This window comes from Furipterus horrens, unplaced genomic scaffold, assembly GCF_987537825.1.
Source record: "Furipterus horrens unplaced genomic scaffold, mFurHor1.1.pri manual_scaffold_2, whole genome shotgun sequence".
In the NCBI taxonomy this organism is placed as follows: domain Eukaryota; kingdom Metazoa; phylum Chordata; class Mammalia; order Chiroptera; family Furipteridae; genus Furipterus; species Furipterus horrens.
This window is the reverse complement of record NW_028327172.1, coordinates 215,601,555-215,627,559: the sequence shown is the minus strand read 5'-3', so window position 1 is coordinate 215,627,559 and position 26,005 is coordinate 215,601,555. Positions and strand designations below refer to the sequence as shown.

The 26,005-nt window shown below is 61.5% G+C and overlaps 3 protein-coding genes across 3 annotated transcripts; 2 read left to right on the top strand and 1 right to left on the bottom strand.

The window, feature by feature from the left end:
- The first annotated feature begins 952 nt into the window (after nt 1-952).
- On the top strand, nt 953-5,981 carry GRPEL1 (GrpE like 1, mitochondrial). Its single transcript, XM_090267112.1, has 4 exons — nt 953-1,068; nt 2,499-2,661; nt 3,855-3,936; nt 5,332-5,981. Exons 1-4 carry the CDS (start codon nt 968-970, stop codon nt 5,676-5,678), a joined length of 693 nt encoding a protein of 230 aa, XP_090123238.1. The 5' UTR covers nt 953-967; the 3' UTR covers nt 5,679-5,981.
- A 3,631-nt stretch (nt 5,982-9,612) lies between these two features.
- On the bottom strand, nt 9,613-22,097 carry TADA2B (transcriptional adaptor 2B). Its single transcript, XM_090267111.1, has 2 exons — nt 21,795-22,097; nt 9,613-10,631 (listed from the first exon to the last, which is right to left on the bottom strand). The coding sequence occupies exons 1-2, from the start codon at nt 22,062-22,064 to the stop codon at nt 9,639-9,641; spliced, it is 1,263 nt and encodes a 420-aa protein (XP_090123237.1). The 5' UTR covers nt 22,065-22,097; the 3' UTR covers nt 9,613-9,638.
- A 244-nt stretch (nt 22,098-22,341) lies between these two features.
- Nucleotides 22,342-25,118, top strand: CFAP184 (cilia and flagella associated protein 184). Its single transcript, XM_090268222.1, has one exon. It carries the CDS (start codon nt 22,700-22,702, stop codon nt 24,329-24,331), a length of 1,632 nt encoding a protein of 543 aa, XP_090124348.1. The 5' UTR covers nt 22,342-22,699; the 3' UTR covers nt 24,332-25,118.
- The last annotated feature ends 887 nt before the right edge of the window (nt 25,119-26,005 follow it).

Below are 26,005 nucleotides of genomic sequence, written 5' to 3'. Positions count from 1 at the left end.
GCCCGCCGGGCACCCGCAGGTGCTTCTTCGGCATTATGAAGGCTTCGGAGGGAGCAAGGAAACAGGGGCGCGGGCCCCACAAATGTCGCAAGCAGGCAGCTCCACACTCGGGAGGCTGCGGCCCGCGCAGCACCGGGGCAGGAGCCAGGCCGGCGCTCCGGGCCCCCTGGGGGGACAGCGGCGCCCCGCTCCGGCACCTCGGCTTCTTCGCGGCACGTGCACAGGGCACTGACCTCTGTCAGGTCGGCGAACACGCTGGGTCCGTGAGCGTGCGCGGCCCCCCGGCGTCTCCCTGTCCTGGGCCCCGTGTTCTACTGAGGACGGAAGGCGACAGTGCACGGAAAACCAGCACAGGCCCGCCGTGCGACGTCGGCGCTGAGAACGTCCTGCGTCGCGCTTGCTTCCTGGCTGTTGTTTTCGCTTCCGTTTTCATAAAAGCCAGAGCGCGACCGAGCGCTCCCCCCGCGACCTGCCTCCTCCGCCCCCTGCCCCCGAGCGCCAGCGCGAGCGGGTGCGTGCGGAGCTGCTTCTGCCCGTAGCCCAACACGGGCGCTCTGGGCTCCGCACCGCGCGGGAGCCGGGCTGTCAGGGGACCAGGACTCGGGCCGCCCCGCCCCCAGCCGGCCCCGCAGTGCAAAGGGCGGCCTGACACGAGAACTGGGACGTTAGAACGTGAAGCCCAAACTGCGCACTTCCGGGCCCCTGCGCGCCCCCCCAGGCTCCCTCCCCATTGGTTCTTCCCTTAACCACGCCCCGCTCCCGGAGAGTCTCCTCCCACTGTTTTCTTCCACACTCACCTCCAGGGGCCGCAGGAACCCTCAGGCCCCGCCCGCCCACCGTGACCCACGATTATTTGGTTGCCTGTCCATCAGAGGGGGTGCGGTCTCGGATTGGCTGGAAGGAAGTGGCAGGCACTGTCTGCGCGAGCTGCTGGGCCCCTGAGGGGGCGGGCCGGCCGCATCCGCGCATGCCTGGTGCGTGCGCAGTGCCGGCGCGGGTGGCAGCCATGGCGGCTCGGTGCGTGAGGTTGGCGCGACGCAGCCTCCCGGTTTTGGCGTTGTCTCTTAGGTAAGGGGCGCCTGGCTGTCCTCGGCTGAAGGGCGCGGTTCTCAGTGCCACCCTGCCCGGGTCTGGCCCGGGATCGGGGCGTCGTGGGCCGCGGACGCCCACGCGGGCCTGGAGTGGAAGGGGCGGTGCGCCCCGCGTGCCCGGGGCCCGCGCTGACCCCGCACGCGTGTCTCCGGGCCGGTGGACAGGCCCCACGTGTGCGCGCGGGCACCGGCCGCCTCGGCCTCGGAGCCGCCGAAAGCGCGGGCCGCGCCGCCGCAGACCCAGGCGCGTGCGCCCGAGCAGCGCAGGGCTGGGTCTCCACGGGCGCTCGCCCGCAAAGCTGGTGGAACCCAGGCTCGGGCCCGCGGCAGACGGGCCTTTTCCACTCGGCCCGAGTTCCTGCTCCACCTGCGCGCTTTCCGCAGCCCGAGGTTAGAAGTGCAGCGGAGCCTGGCCCGCCGAGGGAGCGGGAGTTTATTTAGACCGGCGCAGGGGCCTCAGTGAGGGTCACAGCGCTGGGTCGAGCCGACCGGGCCTCCTCCCGCGCGGGGCTCACGCACGCGCATGGGCCGCCCAGGCGGGCGATTGAGGCGTGATTGCTGCCCTAATAGGTTATGTAAACAAAGCGGGGGCCCACCCGGGACGCCTGAGGAAAAGGATTCTTTGCTCGAGGAGTCCGTGGCTTTGTATCTGTAATAGCGGCCGGGAGAGAGATGAGTCGTCAGCATTCACTTCCACCTGTGGGAAGAGGTCGCACCTCTTAGGGCCGCTGACTCAGTTTCCCTCTGCATCCAGGACCCGGGGCGGCGGTGCCCCACCCAGGGGGCGGGAACAGCCAGAAAATAAAACAGGTCACAGAAATACAGACGCACTCCTCTCTGCCCGAGACCACGGGGTCTCAGTTGGCTTTCGCACAGATGGGGTCTGTTCTGTGCTGCGTGTCCTGCCCCGTGTTCGGGTCCCACCCCCACCCCACCTCCCCGCTCCCCTACTGATGAGCCTGGCGTTTCCAGCTCTTCCTGAAACTGGGCTACCGCGAACACCCTTGTCGGTCTGGGGGCCGATGGCTGTCCTGTTCGTCCCGGGTTTTCTCTAGCCTGGGAAGAAAGCCGAACGTAGTCTGTTTACAGGCTGGACTGCAGTGTAATTAAGAAGGCCGCACTGGGTCTGGTGGAGAAATCAGGGTTTTAAGACTCTCTGTCCTGTATTCATGGCTTTGTGACCTTGGGGAAACAGGAGGAAGCCAGCAGCGTAGCCTTGGGACCCTGACGGCCCAGTTCAGGCCTGTGTGGCAGAAGATTGTAAATAGCTTCTATACATCGTATACGATTTGCCTTTATTAGATCCAAGGGACATCCTTTCTCCCCCCAACAAGTCAATAGCAAATAGTCTTAAATTATCTCAAATTTCAAAAATCACCCCTCTGACCTGTGTGGCCTTTGACCCAGGCCCGCACCCCGGCTGCTGTGCACAGCTACAAAACAGAAGAACAACGGCCAGAACCTGGAAGAGGACGTGGGGCCGAGCGAGCAGAAGACAGAGCCTCCCTCTGCGGAGAAGACACTCACGGAGGAGAAGGCCAAGTTGGAGGAGCAGCTGAAGGAGGCGGTGGTAAGGGCGGCGGGCCCGTGTTGGGGGGGCCGTGGTTGGGCTAGCGGAGCGCCGGGCGGGGTCCGTCGTCTGTCCAGGACCTGCAGTCGGGCTGTGTAGCAAGTTCCTGCTACAGAAGGAACCAGAACCCAAGTCCTCTGGGGCCCTGGTTCTGTCGTGAAACTCATCTTGACATACTACGTAATTGCGTCTGAGTTAAGACTTCAAATGGTCTTTACACACAAGGACTGCTCAGCATGGCTGGAGTAAGCTTCCCCCGGCCACCTTGCAGCAGAGGACCCAGAAATTGGTGGAGGAGGCCAGGAGTGGGGAGGTCGGGGCTTTGTGAGCCGGGCAGACGGGAGTGTCGGCACTCCCTGTGAAAAAGCCCACGTGGCAGAAGTCACACTCGTTACGTGCGGACACTGCTCTAACGTCCTTATGTGTGTTAATGCTCACTCCAGCCCTGTGAGGTGACTGTCCCTGTCCCTGTCCCTAGATGAGGGAACAGGCACAGAAAGGCAGAGTAAGCTTCCCCCGGCCACCTAGCTGCCGAGCGCCAGGGTCTGAGCCCTGAGCCCTTGCTCTTAGCCACACAACAGGAGCCGCCTGAATGAAGACGAAACAGATGGGGTGTGGTCCGCTCCCCCCGTCACCTTGTCCGAGTCACACACTGAAATGCTCGGGAGATGAGCGCACATTAGGGAGAGGAGGCGGCGCTCCCGTAGCTCAGATGGTGGTTACACAACATGTGTTGGAGCCGAGCCACGTCGGGGCAACGGTGAAAACACCAGTTTCATTGCTGGGCGTTTCTGATGAGATAAGGGCCTCAACTGTCCGCCCAGGCTCGTGGTCCCCTAAACCTCCGCCAGCGATGGGAGCCGCAGTGGGTCAGCCCCAGCCAGGGTGCCAGGGTTCCCTGAAGTTGAACCCCGAGAAAGTCTTTTCTTGTTCTTTCCACAGCTGTCCACTGAGTAAGAATGGCCATGGGGGCCACATAAATATCTGTCACCTTGACACCTGCTGCCCGCTCGTTGGAAACAGTGACCCAGGTGTAACTTACCTCTAAGTTAAGCTGCACTGTCTGGAGCCCAGAATCTCAAACAGAGCACATGTTGTTTGTACTTGACTTGGAAGTTGTTACATCACGTTGGCTCCTATGAGTTTATTCCCTGCTCTATTTTCTTATAAGTTTCCTTCCTTTCTTTTTTTAGGAAAAGTATAAGCGAGCTTTGGCAGATACTGAGAACTTGCGGCAGAGGACCCAGAAATTGGTGGAGGAGGCAAAATTATATGGTAACTTGAAACATTAGGTGATACTGGACTGGAAAGGTGTGGGTATGGGAAGCCGGGTGGGGTGCACACGTGAGCATCTGACACAAGATCGACCAGCGTGGGGAGGTGCGGAGCCTGCTGCTCATACAGCCCCCTCCCCCGTTTTTTGTTTTCATCCTCACTGGGGGACATGCTTACTTATGTTAGAAAGGCGGGAAGTCAGGAATCGGGGCCAGAGAGACATCAGCTGGTTGCCTCTCACACGTGCCCAACTGGGGTCTGAACCCAAAATCCAGGCGCGTATCCTGACTGGGAATCGAACCCGTGACCTTTGGTTTGCAGAGCGACACTCCCACCATCTCAGCCACACCAGCCAGGGCACCCCCTCCCCCTTTTTAGGATGGGTCAGCAGTAAAGTCTGAGGAGCACAAGCTGGCGTTGTGACTGGCGTGTAGAATCGTACCCGTGATTCCTTCCACAGGGAGGGTACTCAATGCTCTTCCCCACGGAGACCTCAGCCTGCCCGGTGCCCATCTCCTTAGAGTTACCAGCGGTGACATGGATACCACTTACAGTCTCCTAAAGTGCTGTCTGCGTTGTCACCTTTGGATATTTGTCACTGTCCTTCCCATTTTACAGTTGAGATCATTGAGGCTTAAGTGACTGGCACTCATCACATGGCTAGTAAGCAGTGGCCCGGCGCTGCCGCTCCGGAAGCCACCGTGTGAGTGCTCGAGACGAGGAACTGCAGACACACGGACACTGGCGCGTCCTGCAGGGCCCTGGGGGAAGCAGGTGCCCGCTGAGAGCTCTCGTCATCCCCGCGTCGGAAGCGCTGTTTTGAAACCATGAACATTATGTAACACGCCGCCTTGAGTTTTGAGCGACTTTTCTAATGTTCTGTCTTCTGTTGGATTAAGGTGAAGGCGCAGGGGGTGTTGTGGTAACTGCGACCCCCCAGGGCCCGGCAGCTGCTCACTCACTGAGCACTTGCAGTGTCCCAGGTACCCGCAGCACGTAGGGCTCTGACTCCCCTAACGACGCGGTGGCAGGTGCCGTTGTCCCGCTTTGTAACCGGAGGAGCTGAGACCCAGGTTGACCACGACCACACAGCAGCTAAGGGACACACAGAGATGTGGCCCCGGCTCTGTGCTATTGGCCTGTCCCCCACGCTGCTGTCATGTGCAGGGAGGGGCTGCTCGGCCGGCCGGAGCCCGCAGCTCCGCGTGGTCTGGAGCAAGGCTGGCGGCCAGGTGGCGCTACAGATCCCCGCTGCCCGTCTCTGCCCCTGAGCAGCTCGTCGCAACTCGGGAGGGCTTTGTTTTCATGTTTGTCAGTCAAGCCGCTGAAATGCCCGTTTGAGTTGCCCACCGAGTTGCTCAGGATGGAATGCAAACGTTCTTTAACTCTGTTTAGGCATCCAGGCCTTCTGCAAGGACTTGTTAGAGGTCGCAGACATCCTGGAGAAGGCGACACAGTCCGTTCCTGAGGAAGAGCTCTCGGGGGCCAACCCCCACCTGAAGAACCTCTACGAGGGGCTCGTGATGACCGAGGCCCAGATCCAGAAGGTGTTCACCAAGCACGGCCTCCTCAGGCTGGACCCCGTGGGGGCCAAGTTCGACCCTTACGAGCACGAGGCCTTGTTCCACGCGCCGGTGGAGGGGAAGGAGCCGGGCACGGTGGCGCTGGTGAACAAAGTGGGCTACAAGCTGCACGGGCGCACCCTGCGGCCCGCCCTGGTGGGGGTGGTGAAGGGCGCCTAGGCCCTCCGGGCCCGCGGGCCCTGGCCATCGCTCGCTGTGAGGTTCGGAGGCGGCTCCTTCCGCCCTTCCCCACCCCGTTGGGAAGCCTCCGGACCCGGCGGTGGCATGGGAAGCAGGCCGGTGGCACGGGTGCGTCTCCGGACTTTATTTTGGGAGCCTGTTGGTTCATTTTCAATACGTTTAATATTCACGTGCTTACAGCACAGGCTGATGGGACACACTGGACCCTAGAGTATCACGAGTAACGTTGTATCTGCGCTGGTGACTTCCAAGTATTTCAAACGAATAAAAGGTCTTGGGGAATCCTGCTGTCTGGCTAGCGGGCCACGCCCGGCCGCCCCATGCGTCTTCCGCCTCTCGCCGTAGCAAACGCTCGGCCCACGCCCTTCCCGTGGGGAGGGAAAGCAGGAGTGTAAACACTGCTTGCTCAGAAAGGTGGCACGTCCTTGGTGGGAAACGTAGGTGAGCGCAGCATAATTATGACCTAGCTGCGAGAAAAGAGACGTCTGGCTCGGCGTTGGAGGCGATGTGAGCATGGGTACCCTGATGGTTCTCGCCACCTTCCTCCGCCAGTCACTGAATGGGACAGGCAGTTACTTTTGCTGTTTTGTTCATCTGCTGGTAGAAATGCTTGGCTCCTACATTCGGCCTCAGGGCTTCCTCCTAGTTAAGACGGACTTGCTCAGAATCTCAGGACTGCATGCTTGGTAAAATTTTAAACGTTAGGTTTTATTTAAAATTAAGAGGGTTAAAGCCCTAATGTTTATTTTCCTACTTTCCGGGAACTATTTTGCATACCTTGGTATGGACCCTTACTAAGGGAAGCAGGGCTTACCGTGTCCGTTCTCTGCTCACATGGCAGAGCTGTGTACTTGGCGCACACGCAGACGTGACAGGACACGTGCAGGCTGGCGTGACTGGCCTGGTCGGGCGGACGTGTGTGCCTAAGGACCGTGAAGGGGACCGCCAGCACTTGGGAGCTGCAGCAAGAACAGTGCAGAGGCTGGGTCCTGACTCGCCGCGGTCCCTCTGCATCTGTTACAAAGAACCTCCCACTGCCCTGCTTCTGAGGGCTGCTTCTAGGACCGAGCGTTAATACTGTTCAGTCCATTTGCATTAAAAATTTGGGGCACTCTTTACTTTGCTTATAATTTTGAAAAATGCCAGTAATGTTTCCATAATTAAAATTTCTGTTTATACAGTTCCAAAACACTTTTCTCCTTTCCTTTCAATTATCTGGTCAGAGACATCCCAGAACATGAGGCAGCCCTGCCTCACACGCGGAGGAAAGACAGGGGTCACAGTACATTTTCAGACCCCGCTGTGAGCGTGTGCAGTCCCCTCCCTCTTTAGCTGGGGCTACAGCTGCTGCACGGCCCTGACCAAGATGCGGGGTGGCTTCATGTGGGAAACCAGTTCTTCACTGTGAGGCTGTCATCGGTCACCACTCACAGGGAAACACTGGACCACACAGTACGTCCTCCCTGTGTCCCCAGATTCTGCAACTCAAGCGGAACCACATGTAATGGAACCAATGCTACCAGAAGCCCATTGACAGACACAAGAGTTGGGTTCGTACAGCCTCTCAACCACTAGTGACAAAATGACGTTACCTCAGGACCTGCTGTAGGTACCAGCACTGGCAGTTAGAGGTGTGGCCTCGATACACGTACAGGGCAGACCGCCAGGCCAGCACTTGGTCTGACGGCCCTTCGCAGCCCTGCCGGCGAGGGGACGCTGGGTGCATCTCAGGAGGACGACACGCTGGCCCGGAGGGTTCCTGCTGAACAGAGCAACGGAGGCGGCAGGCTCGACAAGCGCCGGCTGAGACGCGTTCCCGCCCCGCGCTTGGAAGCTGGCTCTGGAAAGCTAAGGCTCTTGGAGCCGGTGCTAAGAAGCAGTCAGTGACACTATTTTGTTCTCAACTTGTTTAATAAAAGGGCAGTAAAAATGGTAGAGTTTTGGTTTTAATACATTCTTGGGATGCTGGCCATCCAGAGTATTCAGAACAGCTGAATTATGGAGCTTGACTCAAAAGTTAAACTTTTGGAAATACCTATTTCTGTGGGCTTGTAACTAACTTACCACGAAAATTAAATACAGAAATGTCAAGGCTCTGAGCTAACAGCAAGGTTAAGGACTAAACGTGAGTCACAGCTAGGGTGGCCTGGGTAAAGGCAACCAATCCAAAAATTACTCTCACCTTAAAGTGTTAATACTTCAACATAAATTATACATTCATTATGGTGTTTTCAAACAGTCAAGCCTAAATAAATTCTTCATACCATCAGAAGGAACATCCTGAAAGCCATGGGCAGTTTCTCATCTGACAGCCCCTGGCCTGGACCCCCGTCACAGAGCCGTTCTGCTTCTCAAACGTAATGAAAGTCTGGCAATCATTTTATAGAAAAATAAGACTGAAACCTCACCAAACTAGGCATCTGGCATAGAAAACCCACAAGGGATGGCACCAGGGCGGCTAAGGGCAGCCGGTCCCAAGGTCAGTGGCACCGAGTCCCCGGGAGGCTGTACCAACAGCCCCGCAGGCCCCACACCCGGAGGCAGGCCTGGGCGGCCGAGCGCCTGCATTTCCGCAGGTTCCCAGGGAGGCGGTGCTGCTGGGCCAGGAACCCCGGGTGAGAACCACTGGCGAGGGAGCCTGTAAAACCTGGGCACGTCTCCTTCGCTGCTCGGTGGCAGACGCCATGAGCTGTGGAGGGGGCCCTGCAGAGTGACACCACCGCTCAGCACGTCTCTGCCAGTGCCGTGTACTTGACAACTGAAGCCATATACCATACATTTGAAATGTTTGTTTAATGCTGAAAAAGTTACCCTAGGGGACAGAAAGATGTAAAAAGAAAGGAAAAGGCACCGTAATCAAGTCGTCCTTGGAAATAATAAAGGTCTTTTTCTTTTTTCTTTCAAATGACTTCACTTTAACGTAACTTCAAGCCCAAACATTCCGGGAGGTAAACAGTCTGGGTAACCGCGGGCCAGAGAGGCAGGCCAAGTGCTGGGGGCAGTGGCGGGCGGGCTCCGCGGTCACGCACCCGCTCTTAAAGCAGGGTCCCGGACGCGGGAGCCCTGAGCGGCCCGGAAGACAAACAGCTAGCCCAAGTTCAAAGGAAGGTACCGTGTAAGGGGGCCCCTGAAAAACTTCTGAATAGAGCTGGGCGGAGCCATGACTGAGTCTGGCTCAAGACAGTGACCCAGAGAAGCAGCACACGGGCCTCGGGGCCCGACTGGCCCCGGAAGCCGCCCACCTCGCCGGCTGGTGTGCAGAGCGCGCACGGCCACCGCAAAGTGAGCTGCTTCGCCAGGCTGGTCAGGGCTCCGGTGACCAGGGCACCTGCCACTGTGGTGAACGTGCTGGAGGCGCTACGCCGGGACTCGGAGCCGTGAGCTTCCTAAACAAGGTCGTGCAAGCACAGGAGGGGGCGCTGCGCTCCTGCCGCCCCCACAGCGCCCGCCCTGCACCTAGGGGCGCTGCCGAGGGCGCGTCCGCGTTTGGGAGCGGCAGGCGGGCTCCAAGTCCGCCGCGGCCGCCAGGGGAGGGGAGGCGCATGTGGCCGCTGTGCTCACCACCAGCCGCCGCCTCCAGTTCCCAGGACACCTCCCGCCTCACCGCCCACCTGCCCTGCCCAGCGCCCATCTAAAGTGCCGCGTGCTGGGGCTGGGCTGGAGCCTGTGTCCCGGGGCCGGCGGGCCCGCACTCGTGGGTCCCAGCGGGAAGGGCTCGCAGGAGGCAATGACCCGTCTCATCAGGCTCCACACCCAGCAAAGGCAGGCGGTCCTCGCGGCGCAGGGACCATGTCCGTGGTCTGGTCTCGGGCCGCCACCGCTGCTTCCTGCAGGGGACCGGGAAAAGAGCCTGCACGCTCCAACCACAAGCCCGGCTCGCAGCGGCCCCCCCACGGGAGCAGCGGCCCTGCCCCGCCCCGCCCCGCCCCCCGCGCGGCCTCAGGACGCGTCCCGCGATATCCAGCCGCTCTCCGTGAGGAAGTTGAGAATCCTCTTCTTCAGGACCTTGTCCAGGTAGCCGGGCAGGCGGCTCTTGGAGGGGATGCCCTGCCGCTTCTGCAGGTGGTCCTTGATGATGATGGTCTTGGCCGTCACGTAGCGCGCGGGGCTCAGGCTGAGGGAGCTGCAGAGCGCCTTCTCGCGGTCCGACAGCAGCTCGAAGCCCGGCAGGTGCTCGATGGCGGCGAACTCGCCGTCCTTGGCGTCCTCGCGCCCGCGCTTGGCGCCCGCCGCGCCGCGGTTCTCCTTCCGCTTCTCGCGCTTGTGCCGCGCCGCCTCGTACTCGGCCGACTCCTCCATCTTGGTGATGCCGTTCCGCCGGTAGCGCTGCAGCTCCCGGATCTTGGCGCGCAGCATCTTCTCCTTGTGCATGTTCTCGAACAGGTCGTCGAACTCCTTGCAGGACATGAACTGGTAGAGCGGCCGCAGCTTCAGCCGCAGCTCGCGCTCCTCCTTGGTGACCTTGCGCTTGGCCGCCTTCTCCCGGTCCTTCTTGTCCTTGCCCAGGAAGGCCGGCACCAGGTTGTAGTCGCGCGCGATGTTCTTGCGCCGCTGCCGCTCCCGGAGCTTCCGCACGTACATGTCCACGTGCGCGCGCTTGAGCTCGACCTCCACGTCGTCGTCGTCGTAGTTGACCGAGAGCCCGCTGATGAGCGTCTCGGCGTCCTGGTCGTACTCAATCTCGTAGTCGTCGCGCAGCGGCATGTAGCCCAGCTGCTGCTGCTCGGCCACCGAGATGTCTAGGGGAGGCAAGGGGGTGGTGAGGCTGGGAGAGAGGGGCCCTCCACTGGGGCAGGTGTGGTCGGTCACCCGGTTGGGGATGGTGTCGGGGATGCAGGCCTTCCCCAGGTTGCCGTGGATGTACATGCTTACGTAATGCTCCATCACTTCCTGGGGAGTCCGGGAAGCTCCGACGTGAGCAGCCATGTCCTCCTACAAGGACAAAGGTCAGAGTCACTTCCAAGGTCAGAGGGTCAGGCTCGGGGTTCGCACAATTCCCTTAACATTTTCGCAAAGGCTGCCCGCACTACTCCCTATGGCCTTAGCCACCCTCCCAAAGTCAGGCCACTGCACCGTCTCCGGGGCTGGGCACAGCAGCTGACGAAAATGCTAGAAGGGACCCTCAGGCGTTCCGGGCAAGACCAAACGAAGACCCAGAGAGGTGCACCTTCGCCTGGGCCACGGCGCAGCTGGCGGCAGAGCTGAGACCACGGCCCACAGCTGTGACCTGGACTGACCTCCTGGTTCCCAAAGCAGGACTCGCAGGACCTGCCTGCACTGGCGTCCTGCCCCCACCTGACCCTAAGCCGGGGGTTGAGGGGAGCGCCCGTGAGTGCAACACGACAAGAGGCGGCAGGGCCGCACAGCCCCCGGGGGCTCCACTCCTCCCAGTCCAACGGTCCGTTCCCGGCCCAGGTCCCCTGATTACAGAAGGGACCCCATTCTACTGCGCTGCCTGCCTCCGGGGACAGGGAGGGCCACCCCGTCCCTCTCCCAGGTGGTGATGTAGGTGAGCACGTAAGCGCCTCTGAAAGCGGCTGGGGCTTCATTAATGACGGCCCCACGCTCCGGCAGCGCGCGGGAAACCTGCTCGGGGCTGCAGCGCGCGCTCCTGCAGGAAGGGAGCCGCGAACACCGGGGTTATTAATGGGAGGAAACTGTACAACTCCCTCAATCTCTTCCTTCTGCCGAGAGACCTCTTCCTTAAACTCAACCGCTAAAGCCACTTCAGAAGGTAGCTGCCCGGAATGCGCACTCATCACCCGGCAGCCACTCTGGCCCCCGCCCGCAGCGCCACTCACTGCTCTCACAACCCGAGCCACCCTCTGCCCAGCAGCGCTCACCGCTGCAAGAGCAGGGTAGTCAGCGCACCCCAAAAGGCCAAATGGGAACCCTTGGAACCAGCCACTCCCTGCAGGCAGGGCCGAGACAACGTGGGGCTGGAGTGGAGGGAAGTGCACATGGTGCAGTGACCAGACCCTGCACCGGGGCTCCTGGCAGGGCGCCCTGAGCCCTGCAGGCCCCCGCCCACCGGGTGCAGGGTGCTGAGGGCGCAGAAGGCACTGCTGGGACCACCGTGGGAAAAGGGAGGGTCAGAGCTAAAACTAGATCCTGGTCTCATGGGGAAGAACTGCTTACATGCCTTCTTTTTTAAAACAAAATCACTACAATCATCAAATCTGTTCATTACACTTTCCCAGGAAGCGTTTAGTCCAAAAAATAAAAATAAAACAAAACCAGGTCACAGGCATTCCCAGCACCTACGGCCCTCCGTGCGCTCGCTGAGCAAGTCCGTCAGCTCCTCCAGCTGCAGCTGCGACAGACTCAGGATCCAGGCTCCCGTCACCCGCCGGGCAAGGAGCTGGCTGCAAACCACCGCAGCATGGCCAGGAGGGCAGGCCACAGCCTCGCCCCCCCGCCTGGGCCAGTGAGGGGACCTGCCAACAAGTCCGCCATTCACCTTGACCTCAGCAATCTGCCTTTCCAAAATCTCCCATCAGTTGCTCAGAGCACATTTAGATAAAATGTAAACCCACAAAGAACAGAAGGATTCTGAGTAACAAAGTGGTATCTGACCGAATCAAGATTACGCGTTTGTATTTTTTTAGTTATTTCCATCAGCTTCAACACTCTGGGAACAGAGCAGAGAAGGGAGGCAGCAAGAAGGCCTCAGGGCAGGGGGCCAGCGCAGGTGGCCAGAGCAGGGCATGGGAGAGTCACGTGGTGACACCTCCATCCTCCCCCGCCAAGCGCCAAGCACCCTCTAGGGTACACAGCTGGCAGGTAGCTGGCCTGGGTGGGGCAGGGAGGTCAGCCGGCTGGGGGCCTGCCCAGTCCTTCTTAGGTCACAAAGAGAACTCTGCTCTCTGCTGGTGTTCATGAAGCCGCAAATCAGAGGGGCCTGTCGCCAGGACCCCAGGAGCTCCTGTGCCGACTGGCCTCAGGTCCTGCCTAAGGAGAGCCAAAAGGCCTCACTGGGAGCCAGGGTACCGGCCACTTCTGAAAGACAGCACTTTCATGATGAGTCAGAAGGCCCAGGAAAACACACAAGACTCTGATTTTCAAGACCTGTGAAATAGAGTGAGGGTCATCACGGGCCAGTCTAAACAAGAATGACGACACAGCTCTGATTCTTCAGGAACCCGCAGACTCAGGGAAGCTCAATCAGCAAGGAAGAACGGGCGCCAGCCGCCGCGCCCACCACACGCGGGGCAGGGCGCTCTGCCCATCAGGCAGTGAATGTTTTCTCCAGGATGTGCGGGCCCGCGGTCACACAGCAGCCACCTGCCCCTGCAGGGCAGGGTCCTGTCGCCGCATTACAGCACCACACGTGACAGCGGCCAGCGGACGGGGAGCTCTCTCCCTCAATGTCCCCAGGTCCAAGTTTGTGCTTGGTCTGGACACACGGACGGATGGGGAGGCAGAGCAGCACAAGTGTATTTGAGGGAAGGAGGTCTGGAGAGGAAGTTTACTCAAGCACAGCTGAAGCAGGGGACACGACTATGTGCCCAAGTGGGTGTCCCCCACCGAGCACGCAGCCCCAGCGGGTAAGCAGCCCAAAGCCCACGGAAGCAGGAGTCCAGGTCTGCTTCTTCCTTTGTGTTCTCTTAAAAAAAACAACTTCCCATCTTTGGAAAAAGGCAGACATGTATGCTGCTTCTTTAAAGTCCTCTGGGAAAAAAGGCAAAGGGCCCCTGAGCTCTACTTTCCAAGGTCACCTTGCTCAGGGCAGGACACTGCCTCTCCAGGAAGGGAAGGGCACCTCCCACTGACCAATGACCACACCAGGCCCTCTGGCCGGTCCGGCCTCCTACCGCCCCGGGGGCTCACTCGCCCTGGCCTCTGGCACCTGAGCAGGCAAGGACGAGAACAGTCCAGAGAAATCGGCGTCCGTGTGGGCCAGCTGGCCCCCACCAGCGGGGCTCGCTCAGCCAGGGCCACTCCACGAGTTCCGACCTGGCCGGCCCCACCCCGGGACTCAGCGGCGCCAACCATCCGAGGCCCCACCAGCGCCCGCCGCCTCTCACGCTGGCTTGCCCGTGATCAAGGGTGAGACTTAGGAACACAAGGATAATGTCTATTTCCGAAAGCTAAACTTGGCCATTTAAAAGACAGTCCTCATTCCAAGGTTACATACATCCTTACTGTTTGGGGCATATTAAGATAATCTTTCTTTTTATGAAATGGTGATAAATAATTGGACCTTTAAGAAAATTTTTAAACATCCTTAGTTGGCAAATGAAGTGAGCAACTCTGTGTTACTTTCTAAAATAAGCCCTTTCAACACGGATGGGCGGCACCTGTCCGCCAGGGTCAGCCACACTCGGTGCTTGTCAGGCCCTCTGGGACCTGGCCCTGGCCCGGCCGGACCCCACGTGCCCTGCAGTCCCCACTCCTGCTGGAAATGTCCTTCCCCCACGTGCACAGGCGCTGAGGCCAGCCTTCGGGGTTCCGACCCGGGCCCGCCCCCACGAGCTGAGCGACGGGGACGCGTTCCCCAGCCCCTCTGAGCCTCGGCCTCCGCACCTGCATGACGAAGGGACCTCACAGGTGCGGCGCGGCCGGTGCCGGGCAGTGCGCGCTCGCCGGCGCGGGCCGCGGCTGTTTTTATGAAACCAGTGTCGGCGGCACTTCCACAGCGGGTGCTGGCCCCTCAGGCCCAGGCCGGCCAGGAAGCACCGATGACCCCCGGGGCCGGGTTCGGGTTCCGCCTCAATTGCTTACACGTTGTGAGAACCTTCTCCTCCCAACCCCCCCTCCGCGACCGTGAGCCCCCGTCCCGAAAGGCTTTGTCAGGGTGGACATAGTCACATGACGCAACAGCTAACGCACGAGAGCCCCGCGGACAGGCCACGGGCGCCCAGACACACGCCTCACACAACAGGAGGGTACATCCAGGTTAAGCCGCTCCCGAGGGCGCCGGGCCGTCCGCACGGGCACACACGGTCTCACTGCGGGGCCCCGTCGCTGTCGCCACGCTGCCTCCGCACGGCAACGAGGAGGCCGTCCACCCCGAGGAGTCACGGAGACCAAACGTCCTGACATTTTCACCCCGCAGAGCGAGGTCCAAGCGGGGGCTGCCTCTGCGCAGCCAAGCCCCGCCCCGCGCGCCCCCACTTCCGCGGCCGCGCCCTCCCGCGCGCGCTTCCTGTGCAGGTGGGCGGCTCTGCTCGGGAGCCCGCCGAGTGCCTCTGCGACCGTCGGTCACATCCTTCCTCTGCTCGGGAGCATCCTGAGTGTCACTGCGACCGTCGGTCACATCCTTCCTCGACCTCAGCCCCAGGCCTGGACTGGGGGGCACCCGCAGAGGCCTCGAGGCTGGTTTTATTCCCCAAGGGCTCTGGAGCCAGGCATGGGGCTGAGGGTGGGGGACTTCCTTTTTCTTTAACTGAAGAAGCTTCAAAGCGGCAGAAGCAACCAGAAGGCCACCGCATGAAGCTGCGGCTCCAGGAAGCAGCTCCAAGGGCTGCAGGAAGCAGCCGCGGGGGCCGCGCGGCAGCCCTGCGGCCTCGGAGGGGGAGCAACCTCTCGGGGATGGGCGTGTCCTAAGGAGTGGGGGGCCCAAGCAGCTCACGGGGGCGCGAGGCCGGAGCCCCCTAGGTCGGGGCGTCTGTCCTGGGCAGCCTGCAGGGACAGGGCCGCCGTCAGCCTTGGCTCATGTCCACAGCGGCACTCGGGTGGTGTCTGGTGCCAGGACACTGGCCTGCCTCTCAAATTCTGCACGCACGACGCGGGCCAGCTGGGCTCAGGCCTGTCAGACCCGTCGCTGGCCTTGGCCACCTCGCAGGCTCGCTGTGTGAAGCAAGGGAGGGGTGTGTGAGCGGGGCCCCAGGGGGTCCTCCCAGGGTGGCACTGTGCCAGACCCCACACACACCTTAGTCACCCCTACACTCGTCCCCTCCCCCACCTGGCAGGCTCGGGATCCAGACACAGGCTCCCGCCCTCCCTCTCGGTCTGCGCTGCCATCCTGTCCCACTGGCCCCGGAAGCAACCACGGGGCCCAGGCTTCCCGTCTTCTGTCCCCCAGTGGACCCTCCCGGCAGCTAAGGACAATGCAGGCCTCAGAGGGCCCACCCAGGCTGGAACCCCAGCTCGGTCACACGGTGGGACCCTGGACACGGCCACTTTCATCCGGACTCACGGTCACCTTTAAAGGGATGAGAACAGCCCGCAGCCTGCCTGCCTCAAGCGGGCGCGACACCCATGGCCCGGGCCATGCCCTCGGACCCTTCTCCGTCTTCCCTGTCAATCCCCCCAGCAGCCCCGGCCCACCTCCCAGGGTGCACTGGTCATCGGTGCCCCCTCCAATGCCAGAGGCCGATGACCAACACTGGCCTTCTGTCTGCCCTTCCCGGCCACCAGCCTCTCCAGAGACCCGTCTCCCCCAGCCACCGCTCTGGCTCGCTGGCTTTTCCGATAGAGAGTTCAGCGAGCCTCAGGTCCAAGCTCTGCCCTCCCCTCTGCACCCCTTGGAGAATGCACCAGCCCACACAGCTGTGACTGGCCCTCAAAGGCAGTGCAAGCCATTCAGGTCAAACGAGAGCTCTAAAAGGTGGCGCACCTTGCCGTGTAAAAGAGCACGTGAGCCCTCAACAAACCACACAGACCGACCACGTGCCCCAGCAATCCCACCCCTAGGAGTTCACCCAGAACTGAAAGCAGGGACTCCAGCTGCACCCCTAAGTTCAGGGACATCTTCACAACAGCCCAAGTGGCAGCAACCCTAGTGTCCGTCAACGGGCGAATGGATAAGCGAAATGTGGCCCATCCGCAGGGAGATCTGGGTCATGCCGCCCCGGGACGGCCCCGGAGGACACCGTGCTCAGTGAGATAAGCTGGTCACAGCACGACAAACACTGTGATTCCACGGACACACCGTCCTGAGAGTCGGGCTCACGGACACGGACAGCGGCTGGGAGTTCCGGGGGGCTGGGGGCGGGCGTGTCTCATGGGGACAGAGTGTCAGTGTGGGAAGAGGGGAGGTCACCGATGGTGACGGCTGCACAGCAATGTGAGTGCACTTGATACCACTGAACTGTGCACTTAAAAAGTTACAATGGAAAATTCTACATTATGTAGATTTTACAACAAAAATAAATTTTTAAAAACAAAAAAAGGACAAATTTTAAAGCCGCAGGCTCTCCTCCGCACCACTGGTTCCTAAAAGGGGTCCCGAAGCCAGCAGCAGCAGCCCCGCCTGGGCTTCGTTAGAGGTGGCGCTTGCAGGCCCACCCAGACCTGCCGGCTCAGGACAGGCCCTCCAGGGGGCCGTGTGTGAGGCCTGCCAAAGGCCGGGAGCCCCTGCTCTGCACAGCCCTGTCCCTTCTGGCTGCTTTCTCCATCCAGGCTCTCCCCTCCTCCCCCCACCCTTGAGAGCAGTTCCTGAAAACCCCACTGTCACCTGCTCACGAGATGGGCTTGCCCAGCCCCACGGCTCAATGACCAGGGACCATCCTCATGGTTCCTAACCGTGGTCCCATGGACGCGCCGCGTCAGAACTCCCTGGGAATCTTCCTGTAACTATATTTCCAGACCTCCCCTACAGAGATGCCCATCAGGTTTGGGGTGGTCCCTGGAAATCTGGGGATCCTCAGATGATTCTGCTGTGCAGCTGGGGAGCCAACGAAACAGACGGTTCTAGGCAGAGTCAAGCCTGGCTCAAATTATTTCCCTGCCTACAGCTGCTCCCTCGTTTGTACATCAGGGACTAGGGGGCCGTGACCAGGGTCAGCGGCCCAGCTCCGAGGCTGGCGTTCAGCTTGCATTCAGCGAGAGCTCAGTCTGAACCAGCTTCAAAACCCCACTATGCCCCAGCGGCCTGACGCTCAAGGATTTTCAAAATGCGACCCCACACATCCTTACCTGTCCCCAACCGAAACCCTCCACTTTAGGCAGCCTGGCTTTCCCTGGCTCCTGAACACACCGGCCTCCTGGACTGTGGGAAGCCCCCCGTCCACTCTCCTTCCACCTGGAAAGCCTTCCGCTCCTCTCCACCAAGCGAGAGTCTGAGTTCACGCAACCAGACAGCCCCATTCAAGGTGACCCCGCTGTCTCCCTTCCGTCCGTGTTCCCACCACAAAGCCCAGGCTGGGGGACAGTCTGTGCCTCGCGCGCAGGCGCTGACACAGCAGTCCTGCTGAGCGCTCCACGACCAGGGGCAAACGCGCGCACGACGCGGGAGCGCCTCCTCCGCCGGCACCGGCCTCCGGGACCTGCGCGTCTCCTGGCGCTACAGCAGGAAAAGGCCCTTATCCACATGTCCCCAGTGGTAGCCGGAACGCATGCACACAGGCACAAAGCCCTGCCCAGTCCACTGAGAATTTCACATATTTAAATTTTTTTTTTTTTTACCATTTTGCAACTAAGCTGCAACCTCACGCAGCACCGCCTCCAGGTGACCCTACGTGACTTCCTCACCACCAAGGAAACCCCTACACAACCACAGTATCCCCCTCAAGATTGGAGAATTAGGAAGGTGCATTACCGCCTAAAGCTCTGTTCCCGCTGAAGTTCTGCCAGTCACCCTAACCACCCCGGGCACTGGTGAAAGACCCAGTTCAGAGCCACGCGCTGACTTCCCTCGCCTGCACGGGCTGCCGCCTTACTGTGGCCCGCCCCCCGCTGCACGTGTCCTCCCTGCCCACCGGCCCGTGACCTCTGCACTGACCGTCCCCCCAGCCACCACGCCCTTCTCACCCACCCCACACCAACACCCACGCCCGGCTGCCCTCACCACACCCCTCGCACCACCCCTGTGCGGAAACCCTGCGCCCCCCAGTCAGGCTCCGGCCTCACACGCCCCCCCCCCCAGGTCTCCCGCCACTGCGTGGCCGCCCCCCTGCCCAGGCTAGTGTGCACGTTTCTGGCTCCGCGGGCTGCAGGCTACAGAGAATGCCACGTGCGTTTTAAACTGAAATCTGGCTTCAAAGCCGGCCTGAACCCACTCCCCCCCGAAGCCCTACCCCGTGCCGCCTGCAGAGGAGCCCCGGCCCCGCTCACACTGCCCCCATCACGGAGAGCCTACAGCTCATCCACCAGAGCCCCGAACTGTCGTAAACCACCTCGGGAGCGTCTGCGTCTGGGTTCACGTTCCAGCAGGACCTGTACTTCTGTGAGTCACGCGCACAGCTGCCTCGAGGCTCCGATCAAAACCCCTGGTGAAGTGGCCATGGTCTTGCATTCGCAGGCCTGTCCCCACCTGCCCTCTCCGCCCGTCTCGTCAAACCCACGGGCACAGTGTGTCAGAGCCTGGCCGCAAGGCTCGTCCCCAACCCCTCCCCGGCCTCCGTTAGCATCCCTCAGCCACGCCTGTCCCCAGGACCAAGTGGGAGCAAATGGGGCCAGACCTCAGCAACAGCCTCTCCCTGGGGTCTCATGAAATCGCCCCATCCCCATGGACTCCGCATGACGCAGCACAGTCCTGAGGTCACAGGTCACACGCCATCTGAGGAATCAGGATGAACAGTCTCACCTTCCTCTGCGTCACTGTCCTTGCTGTGCACGCTGCCCTTCCCACACTCCACATCCAGCCCGTGGCCTGCGCCGCCAGGCCGCCTTCCTGGCACCGCACAGCAACCTCCCGCTGACCTGGGTCAAGACTTGGCTCCACTGAGAGCCCTTGCAGCCTCGCCGGACCCTCAGGCAGACGCACCGGTGAGCCCCCACTGTCCCACCCGCATGAGGTCACATCCTTGCCCTGAGGTTCGGGCCCGGACTTTGGACCAGCAGGCCTGCACCAAACCCTGGCCTCAGCACGTGAACAGCTGGGACGTCCTGGGCAAACACTGAAACCTCTCAGAGTCACTGTTTCTCCCCTGTACACCAAGAAGCCACCCCACGGCCGCTGTGCAGAGCAGGGACGCGTATGGAGGAGCCTGGCCCAGAACCCACCCGTGTTGAATATAGCACGCGTGGGACATGATGCTCATGGGCGCGTCTCTGCCGACCTGCTCAGAGGGAGCCACACACTCAGCGCTGCCCACGCGGTGTCGAGGGTGAAGCAGGGAACCCGGGAGAGCTCAGCCAGACACCAGGGCCCCGCTCAGTGCGGCCTGTCCGGGCAGAGCTCCAGCCTTCCCCTGGACCTGCTGGGGAGAGAGCCCGGGCCCCCGCCCCGCTCAGTGGTGTCTCTGCCAAGAGCCACCGAGTGGGAACGTGCATTTTACCCAGCTCCGCAGGTGACTCGTGTGCACATTAGAGTTTGAAAAGGGCTGCTTTAGCCCCGGCCCCCTTCCAGCTACATGCAGCCTCCAGCACCGCCCTGGGCTTGCTGTCCTGTGCTCCCCACAGGGCTGCGGGGGGCGCTGCGGGCAGCGCAGCCAGATGCACGGCTCTGGGGTCGAACTCCTCAGTTCATCTGCTGCGCAGGCTGCCACAAGGGTCCCCAGAGGCACCAATGGCACCTGGCACTCAGCCATAGCTGCCGCCCGCCCGAGAGCCACGTGCTGTACGGGTGACATGGGGAATGAGCGTCCCTCTGAGGCACTGAGATGGAAGTAGAAAGACCCGTCATGAAGCATAACTGGGGAGAAGTGACCTCTGAGCAGAGAAAATAAAATGACCAAGAGGTAGCAGCTGAGTCACCGCAGGTCAGCAGGCAGCGGAGGCCTCGGAGGCAGCGGAGTTTAATCTAAGTAGGCCTGGAAGCCACTCAAGGGATGCGATGTGACAAGCCTTCAAAGAGCACTCTGATTAGGACGTGTGAAGCGAGCTGCCAGGCTCAAGGTCACCGCAGGGAGACCACAGGCAGGCTCTAGGAGTGGCTGCGGCTGGAAGAGGCGCTGCGGTTCCGGAAGGGCTGCTGCTGGGCTGGGCCCGGCAGCGCAGCCGAGGACGGCTCTAGGTGCGAGCCACTCGGCGAGGTGAGGGGAGACCTGTCCGAGATGCCCCTGGTATAAGCTGGCGAGGACATCAAGCGGCCGTTTGACAGTGAAGGCTGGAACATGGGGACCAAGTGATTACAACGCGAGGACGAAGCCTTCCTTTTCCAGAACCTCCTGCTACTGCATCATGTATTCAATACACAGCAGCAGACAGCCCTTCAGGACAGTGACGGCAGTTTCTGGGGAGCAGCAGTCCCGATGCTGGCACTTGGTGAGAATTTGCAGAGCAGTGTCTAAGGAGCTGGGAGAGAACTCGCGTCCAGGGAGCAGAATGCGTATTGGTCCCTGAAGACGGCTCACTTTACGGAAAGGAAAGAAAAAAAAAGGAGGGGGAACAGGACAGGTCTGGGGACGAGGGGAGTCCAGCAGGATGGGAGTGCTTCTGGGGAAGGGGCAAGACGAAGTTCTGGTCCAGGGAAGAAGGGGCCCAACACGGAAGGTTCCAGAAAGGAGGGGCACAACTGGAGGTTTCCGGTTTCGAATCCGGACGGGCGCCTCTTCCTCCAGCGCGGGAAGAGCTCCCCGAGCCCACCCAGAGGAGCCCAGCAGGCCCCCCCGCTGGTGTGAGTGCGTCCGGGCCAGCTCTCACCCGGTCCTGGCAGGTCAAAGGCCCTCCAGAACCCTTCCGAGAGAGAACGGAACCCAGGCCAAGGGCCTCCCTGCCCACGCGCCTCTGTGCGGGTCCCACTGGAGGACCCAGGACACACAAGCCCCTGGCGAGGGGCGAGGGGCCCCTAACCCACAGACAGCGCACAGGGCAGGCGGGGCCCTGAGTGACAAGTGCATCGCGGGACGGCGACAGAAGCCCCAGGGCGTGTGAAGCCTGTCTGGCCGTCACCATCACCGCTCCAGGCGATGCCCGCGACGCCCGGAAGGTGGGCGCCCCTGCCCGTGCCCACCGGTACGGCGGCGCCGGGTCCTGCCCCAGGTCCGCCTCAGCAAACACCCACGAAGGATCTCCCTGAAGACCTGCAAAACCGCTCTGGCGCCAGAAAGCCCCGGTGCAGGCCCTGCCTCGCGAGCTCCTTCCGGGCTGTGTGACCTTGGGCAGGTGGCTGCCCCTCTCTGCGCCCCGCCTCCCCATGCGCGCGGCGCCGGCCGCCCCGGCCCTCCGCGCGGTGCACGCACCCGGCAGGTGCGCCTCGCGGCCGCGTGCCTGAGCCGGGAGGGGACGGACCCCCGCGCCCGCGCCCGCGCAGGGCCCGCCGCTCACCCAGTTTCCGAAGCCGAACTGCTCGATGGCATCCAGCAGCAGCTGCTCCTCGCGGCTGGTCCAGCCGCCCTCGGCCTCGGGCCCCCACAGCGTGAAGCGCCCGCCGTCCACCAGCTGGTAGCCGTGGTAGCGACGGTGGTGGCCGATCTCGGCGCCGGCCGAGAAGCACTCGGGGCACAGCTCGATGTCCTGGCACTCGGTGCAGCGGAAGCGCAGCGGGCTCACCTCGGCCAGGCAGTACACGCAGTACTTCTTACCGAGCTCCGCCATCTTCCCCCGCCCGCCGCCCGTGCCCGCCGCCGCCGCCGCTCCCGCCGCCCTCGGCGCTGCCCGGGCCGCCGCGGCGCTCCAGCAACCGCCGCCCGCCGCCGCTGTCGGACCCGCCGCAGGCGCTGCCACGCCGCCCCGCCCAGGTGCTGCCGGAGCCGGCCACCCGGACCGCGTCCCGACTCAGTACGCAGGCGCCCTCCGGCCCGGACCGGCCGCCACCGAAGCCGTCGTCGCTCCGCCGCATCGCGCAGGCGCCCCGCGCGCGCCGCCGCGCGGGGCCTGGCCCGCCGCTCTGCGCCTGCGCGGCCCTCGCGCCGGCCGCCCGCCCCTCCCTGCACCTTCCTACGCCACGCCCCAGTCCGGATGCAGGGAAATGGGCGGAGAGCAAGCACGGCGGGGGGCGCCACGCCCCTCTCGACGCGAGCCTACGTCCCCTTCCAATCAACGCTGCCGATCGTTCGCCCGCGGCCTCCCATTGGTTTTAATCTGCTGGAAGGCGGGAAGAAAGGGCCCGGGCGTCGGACTGATGTCTGGCCAATCGCCGGGCCCACCGCGAGCGCCTCTGGTTGCCCCTGGAAACCCAGCAGCCGGCAGCCGGTGGCCGAGTTCCGCGGCGCCGGCAGAGCCGGTGAGAGATGGACGACCACTCCCAGCGCAGCGGGGCTTCTGAGCGGCAAGACGGCGATGCGGTGAGCCCAGTCTCGAGGCTGTCCGGGACCAAGGCCGGCTCTGGCCCCCGGTCCCCGGCCGAACCCGCGGAGCCGGAGCCGGAGCCGGAGCCGGAAGCCCTAGAGACTTCGGAGGGAGCCGCCGCCGCCGCCGCCGCGGCCGAGCCCGCCGAGCGCCCCGAGCCGGCCGAGTCGGACGAGCCTGCTGAGCTCGCTGAGCTCCGGGAAGGGCCGGCGGTCACCGAGGCTGAGAGCGAGGAGGGGCCCGGAGAGCGGGAGTGGCGGGCCGGGGCCGGGCCGGAGGAGCCAGCCAAGCCGGGGCCCGAAGGCGGGCCCGAGGACCCCGAGGAGGAGGAGGGGGAGCAGGCGCCGGAGGAGGAGGAGGAGGAAGAGGAGGCGGCGAGGAGGAGGGCAGCCCCGTCGCAGGTCTCGCTGCCGCCGTCCGGGACCGGCCGGGAGGAGGCCGCGCGGAAGGGCCCCGGGGAGGAGGCGGAGAGCGCGGCGAGCGAGAGGAAGAGCGAGCCCGGGCGGGAAGGTCCCGACGAGGCGCTCCGGGACGAGGGCGCGGAGGCCGGGGCGGCGGCGCTGCAGGAGCAGCAGCTGCGCGCGGAGCTGCGGGAGCAGTACCGCTCCCTGGTGGCGGAGCGGCGCCACTGCCGGCGCTACAACCTGTACCTGCAGCACAAGATCTCCGAGGCGCTGCGCAGGAAGAAGGGCCCGGACGCGGCCGAGGCGCCCGCCGAGGGCCCGGAGCCCGAGGCCCCCGAGAAGCAGCAGGCGTACCTGCGCCGCCTGGCCGTGCTGGAGGGGCTGCGGAGGCAGGAGGCCGACGACCTGGACTGGTACCGCCAGGAGCTGGCCGGGCTGCGGCGGCGGTGCCGGGAGAAGCTCGCGGGCGTGGAGAGGGAGTGGCGCGGCTTCCAGGCGCTCAAGAAGCAGGTGGCGATGCAGGCCATGGGCGGCTGTCGGCCGCGCGGCGGGCGCCGGGCCGCCCTGCGGGAGGTGGAGCAGGCCCAGGCGCTGGAGGACGAGAAGGAGGCGGCGATGAGCGCCGTGCGGCTGGAGAACGTGCAGCTGAAGCAGAGCCTCGTGCACCTCGAAACGCGGATGAGGGCGCAGGAGGGCGCGCCCGGCGGCCTGCTCCTCATCGACTTTGAACAACTTAAGATCGAAAACCAGACCTTCAATGAGAAGGTTGAGGAGCGCAACGAGGAGCTTTTGAAACTGCACAACAAAGTGAACAACGACGTGCAGATAATTACCCACGTGAAAGAAAAGTTACACTTTGTGGACATCGAAAATGCACACAAAAAGTCACAGCTTTTGGAAATTGACGCCCAGGTGGCCCTAAGGAGGGACATCTTGACCAAGACCAAGCAGGCGCGAGACCGTCTGCGGACTGACAACATCAGGCTGCAGCAGGAGTGTGGGCTCCTGGGTAAGGAGCCCCTCCTCCGGGACATGGAAGAGAAGGTGGGCAAGACCCAGCTGCTCAAGGAGCACCTCGAGGCCCTGAAGCGCCACCACGCGGGGCTGGTTCTGTCCCGCAGGGGCGTGAAGCAGAAGATCCGGGAAGCCAAGGCCTTCCTTCCCTCCTGACGGCAGCAGCCTCAGCAAACGTGACCCCGCGTTACCCTCTGTTCTCCATTCCTGCCATCCTTTAAGACCCATGGTATTTAGGATGGGACTGCATTTTGTGTTTCTCTCAGAAGTTTTCAGCTTCCAAGTGAGGGCTGAGCCCAAAACTGGGTCAGCAGTCAGTTTTCTATGGACTCGAATAAAACAGGTCCTGAGAAATAAGAGGTAATGCACCTGACTTCTCATACAAAGCTGTCAAAAGCCTTTTTATATCTGAGCGATTCCATGATTTCAATGGCCTGATACTGAGGAAAACTGTTCCACCAATGTGCAGCATACCCCCCAAATTTCTGTGCTTAATATTAAATGCCTTTGAATATATCAGACTGTGTAGTCCTGAGTCAGTCCCAATTCAAAGCTCACTGACTCCCTGAAACTAACCTCAAGTTGTCTTGTATGTAAATAGCCCAGCTTTTGGGGTTAACAGGTACCCAGCAAACGGGAAATGCTGAACAGGAAGGACCTGGGGTTCCTTCACCCTCCTTTTTCCAATGAAGGAGGCTCAGTCTCTGTAACCATTGGTGCTTGTTTCTGGCTCGGTGACAGTCTTCTATCCTGATGGCTCATTTTCTTGGATCCTCTAAAGGAATACATTGATCTGGGCCAGTAAACAGCATTTTGTTTCCTCGTGGGAACCACGACGGCTGTGTTCTGCCAGGTGCAGGTGTGTGTGTGGTGGGGGGTGGCTGCTGCCCGCGGGCCTTTTGTTCTCAGCGCAGCGGAAGGGCCCTCCCCGCACAGGATCTTACTCGGCCTGTTATTCCCATGTGCATGTAAGGAATGCCTGACAGTCCACCTCCTCCATGCAGAATCGGTGATTCACGTTTTCAGTTTTCTCTCATGCGTTTGGAGCTACAGGCTTGGCTTTACTTCTTAATCTTAGGTTAAATTTTGAGGTGTGCAGATTTGGGGTTAAAAATATTCTCCTAAAGGAACCAGTATAACCCATGGTCATGTACGAGGTGGGGATTGACTCTGGGAGAGGGGTGGGCTGGGTAGGGGGAAGCAATCGGGGAAAAAGTGAGATAGCTGTAATAGAAAAACAATAAATAAATCAAAAATTTAAAAAAACCTGAATGAATAAACAAAAGAAGTTTTCTCCTATCCTTAAGCATAAGTGGGTCACAAGAAGAGCTGTCTGTTTTTTGGTGCTAAATACTTTTTTTAAGATTTTATTTATTTTTAGAGAGAGGGGAAGGGAGGGAGAAAGAGAGGGAGAGAAACATCACTGTGTGGTTGCCTCTCACTCACACCCTCCAACTGAGGACCTGGCTCACAACCCAGGCCTGTGCCCTGAGAATTGAACCAGCGACCCCTTGTTTCATAGCCAGCGCTCAATCCACTGAGCCACACCAGCCAGGGCTAAATGCATTATAAGAAATGGCAGGAACCCCACTCTAGGCAGATGACTGCCCATTGTGAGAACGTCAAAGTAACCTTTCTGATGATTTTGTTTTCTAAAATGTCTTTCATGCCAATAAAGGTTGATTAAAATCCCTTTTTACACTCCACTTCTAGAATGCACTTTCTACAATTATATCCTTATCCCACCACACAAACAACCATGAGGGGAGTAAAAAGCTTTGACTTCCTACTCGCAGGCTCCTTATCCTGTTTTTCTCCCTCCACCTGTTG